The 4,554-nt window shown below is 34.1% G+C and overlaps 1 protein-coding gene across 1 annotated transcript; it reads left to right on the top strand.

Annotated features, from left to right (window-relative positions):
• The first annotated feature begins 1,801 nt into the window (after positions 1-1,801).
• LOC120264525 (pentatricopeptide repeat-containing protein At2g32630-like) lies at positions 1,802-3,955 on the top strand. Its single transcript, XM_039272338.1, has one exon. The coding sequence runs from the start codon at positions 1,828-1,830 to the stop codon at positions 3,559-3,561; it is 1,734 nt and encodes a 577-aa protein (XP_039128272.1). The 5' UTR covers positions 1,802-1,827; the 3' UTR covers positions 3,562-3,955.
• The last annotated feature ends 599 nt before the right edge of the window (positions 3,956-4,554 follow it).

Here is a 4,554-nt window from a genome sequence, read left to right as displayed (position 1 = left end):
CATTTAATATTTTAATGTATAATTTTAAATTATAATTTAGATTTGAAAGTTATGTGTATATAAATAAGGTTAACAATCACTTTTTTTTTTCTAAGGTATATGCTCTTAATTTCCAAAGCTTAATGATGATGGTAGATACACACTATTATAAATAAGCAAAACTTGTTGACTTGGTGAAGTTGGCCCATAATCCAAATCAACAGTAAATAAGACAAGTCTGTAAATTTTGGATTAACTAAGATCAATATTTACTACATAAATATTAAGATCTGATAAATAAATGTGTGGTATTTGATGATTTTTATAAAACAATTCCGGTGGAAAATTATAAATATTTTAAATTTTAGTAGTGGATTCAAATATTTTTGTGGGAAAATTTTAAATTTGAAGTAAAATAAACTAAAAGATAGTCGGAAAGATAACATAAATGGAGTATTGAAAAATCAATAGAATTACTCCTAACATTAATGGATCATGAGAAAATTAATATAGTTAATACTTAATATTATTTATTTATTTATTTTAATATGGACAAATCACCTCGTACACACCTTTTGTTATAATTCAGCTTTAGCTATGCATTAAAATGAGTCGAACACTAGACCTCCTGTATGTAAGTCAACTAGTCAAGTATCTTATCCTTAAGTTATTGCTGCGATGACAATATTTAATATTAATAGAGAAAATTAATAGATTAATTTGTCATGACATAAATTTTTATTAAAAACAAAAAATTTTCCAATTATTTCTTTAAGGTTCATGTTTATCCCAATAAAAGAGAGGGAGTATATTTTACAAATCATCAGAATTTAAGTATATATTAATGCTAAATATTTAATTAAATGATTTTTTTTTCATAAATAACATAACATAGTTAATCAAACAAAATTTAAATATTTAATTAAATGATTTTTTCATAAATAACATAACATAGTTAATCAAACAAATTTTAAAAACAAATTTTCTATTGTTAATCCTTACAAACTAATAACTATATATTAATTTTTTAAAAAAACAACCAAAATATATAAATAAATAATGTTCCGTATTCATGTGTTAAATCCAAATAAGCACATATTGGATCAAATCCCTAAATATGCAAGTGAAGTTGCATGATATAATTAGAAAACTCATGTATGTCTATGACGAGTTCCATGTGAATTAAGGTGTTTATTGCCTTGTGACTTACATGGAGTGAAATGGTTAGTCCATTTTCATAAAAAAAAAAAAAAGATTCCAAGACTATATTTTGGGTTTTTTCTCAATAAATATTAACTCATAAAAACAATCGAAACATAGTTAATCAAACAAATTTTCTATTGTTAATCCTTACAAACTTATAAAAATATACTTTATTTTAAAAAAATAAATAAATAAAACAATCAAAATATAAAAACAAATAATGTTAAGTATTTATCTGTGTGTTAAATCCAAATAATCACATATTGGATAAAATCTCCAAGAGTGCAGGTAAACACCCATAGTATAATAAAAAAACACACACATGTTTCTAACGAGTTTCACGTGAGTTGGGATGTTCATTACCTGCTGACTTACCTGGAGTGATATAACCAGTCCATTTTCATTAAAAAAAAAAAAACACTTAGTTTTTTCATCAGATGATTATTAACTTATAAAATAATTTTTTTCCATGCCTTGACGCTTACTTTCAAAACACATATTTTTCTTTTAAATAAAAATCCATATATTATTTTTATAATTAAATATACAAACAAGAAATTATTATAAATAAACACACACACACATACATCAAGCTCCACAAAGTCAAAAACCACCACATTTCCCTCCACTCAAAAACACAAAACAATGAAGTTCCTAATTAGAACAACAAAACTCCCAAACAAACACAACCCAATCCATCATCTCTTCTTCTTCTTCTTCTCCAACTACTCATCATCCCCAACTTCTTCTTCTTCTTCTCCTCTCCCTCCCAACCTTCTCGCTCCTCTCACTCCCTACTTCACCCACATGAAGCTCAAGCACTACTCCGCCGCCAAGCACCAGCTCCGCTCCTTCGCCGCTCTCGACGACCTCTCCTCCCCTTTCCCTTCCATCGCCTCCTCCATCCGCACCTCCTCCACCCTCTCCGGCGTCTCCCCATCCACTGTATTCGACATGCTCTTTCGTGTCTATTCTGATGCTAATCATCTTTCCAGAGCTTTAGAGACCTTCGAGCTCTTGCTCTCGGAGTTCGGCCGGGTCGATGGCAGGTCCTGTGGCGTTTATCTCCACGCTCTCCGGCGGTTGGGGCGGATGGATTCAGCTCTTGAATTCTTCAATAGGATTCTTGAAATTGACTGCATTGATGTTTCGGAGCACTCTATGGCGATCTTGGTTGATGGGTTGTGTGATATTGGGGACATTGAGGCTGCTCGCAAGGTGTTCGATGAAATGCTTCAGAGAGGATTGCGGCCAAATATTTTGTCGTATAATTCTCTTGTTGAAGCTTATCTCAAAAGATTGGATTTTGATGAGGTTGATGAGGTTTTGAAGCTCGTTGATGCGAATAGTGTTCGTCGTAATGCCGCAACTTATACAGTTCTCATCAATGGCTTCGCTGGCTCCGGTGATATCGATAAGGCCGAGAAAGCTTTCGAGGAGGCTAAAAATATGGAAGGATTGGTTGGAGATGTCTACCTTTACACTTCGATTATCAATGCTAATTGTCGAGTTGGAAATATTAAGCGGGCACTTGCGCTGTTCGACGAGTGTGTTGCCAAAGGCATTTGTCCTAATGATCGAACATATGGTGCGCTGATCAATGGACTGTGCAAGGCCGGGCAGGTAATTGCCGCGGAGATGTTGATAGATGAAATGCAGCAGAAAGGGATTGACTACAATCAAGTGATATTCAACACGATGATCGACGGATATTGCAAGAAAGGAATGATTGACAAGGCGCTTCATCTTAAATCAGTCATGGAGAAGAAAGGAATGCAGCTTGATGTGTACACGTACAATACGATTGCCTGCGGCCTTTGCAAGTTGAACCGATTGAAGGATGCTAAGAGGATTTTGTATGAAATGGTTGATAGTGGTGTCGATGCGAACACAGTGAGTTTGACAACGTTGATTGATGTGCTATGTAAGGAAGGTGATTATGTCGAAGCAAGAAGGTTGTTTAGGGAGATGGGAAATAAAGGTTCGACACCAAATGTCATTACTTACAATGTGTTGATTGATGGGTATAGCAAGAAAGGAAGTATCAGAGAGGCTGAAAGATTGAAGAAGGAGATGGAGAAGAAGGGAATTGTACCGGATGTGTATACTTATACATCATTAATCCACGGGCATTGTGTTGGTGGGAAGGTGAGAGTGGCGAAGAAATTGTTCGATGAGATGAAGAAACGTGGTTTGACAGCGAACGTCGTTACATACACTGTGTTAATCTCCGGGTTGTCAAAAGAAGGGCAGTCCGAGGAGGCATTTCGGTTGTATGAGGAGATGATAAAAGCAGGATTAAAGCCTGATGATTCTGTTTATTCATCTCTCGTTAGCAGCTTTCATATGACAACAAATTCTAAACATGAAGCAACTTGAAGACTTTCATTTGCTGAGCATTTTTGTATCATCAACAAAAATTTCCAATTGCCAAAATGAATACGATGATAACTCAGTATTTTTATTCATGCTGACATGAGAAAATAAAATAGCCGGTTTACAAGTCAATAAAGATTACACCGGTTCTTTGACTCGATTTGATGAACAACGGCAAATGCTTGAACATAAGTACAATTCATGGTCACCAACGCTAGGAATATGCATACAGCATAATTTGCATAGTTACAACAATAAACCCTGGCGTCGAGACTGCAGTAATTTGTTTTTTAAGAATTGGAATCCTCGGTTTTATCTGGAAGTGCTTCGGCTTTCTCTGAGTTATCCTTGACCTTTTGATCTCCCGATTCTTTAGCATGATCGGCTGTGTCATGCAGCTGCAATGCGGAGAAACATATTAATTTACTGAATAGAAAATTGAGTCATATATTCATCTACCTTTGTGATGTAAAAGCAATGCAAGCTATCTTTATCAAACTCACATGTAAATTCATCTATAAATCAATTCCATCTAAAATAAAACAGGGACTATGTATAATTCTTGTAAATAGTATAGAGAGTAAAATGATCCTTCCAACCTATTCTCTGAAGCAATGATGAAGTGCATTTTTGACCCCTAGATTATATCTCCCATATTGATTTTGTTCCCTGGCCCCAAAATAATTCTATTTAGTCCTCGAACTAAAACAGTTTAGAAACAACTTCTAAAATATGAAGAACGTGAACAATTTTGATTTCAATTCAAAATTTTACTTTAGTCCTTAGATTAAAATGGTCATTTTTCATTCCCAGGGACCAAAATAAATATATATGGGTTAGTTCAATGACCAAAAGTGCAGTTATAGTTGTTCATAATAAATAGCTGTATAAACTTTTAAAAACCAAACACAAAAAGGGATACTTACTCCCAGGTTCTTCAGGCTTGCAGTCACATCATCTTGTTGCTTCTGCAGGGTGTCCTTCAATTCTTTGAAG

Source organism: Dioscorea cayenensis, chromosome 7, assembly GCF_009730915.1.
Source record: "Dioscorea cayenensis subsp. rotundata cultivar TDr96_F1 chromosome 7, TDr96_F1_v2_PseudoChromosome.rev07_lg8_w22 25.fasta, whole genome shotgun sequence".
NCBI classification, from domain to species: domain Eukaryota; kingdom Viridiplantae; phylum Streptophyta; class Magnoliopsida; order Dioscoreales; family Dioscoreaceae; genus Dioscorea; species Dioscorea cayenensis.
The sequence above is the reverse complement of the archived record's forward strand: the minus strand, read 5'-3'. Positions and strand labels throughout refer to the sequence as shown.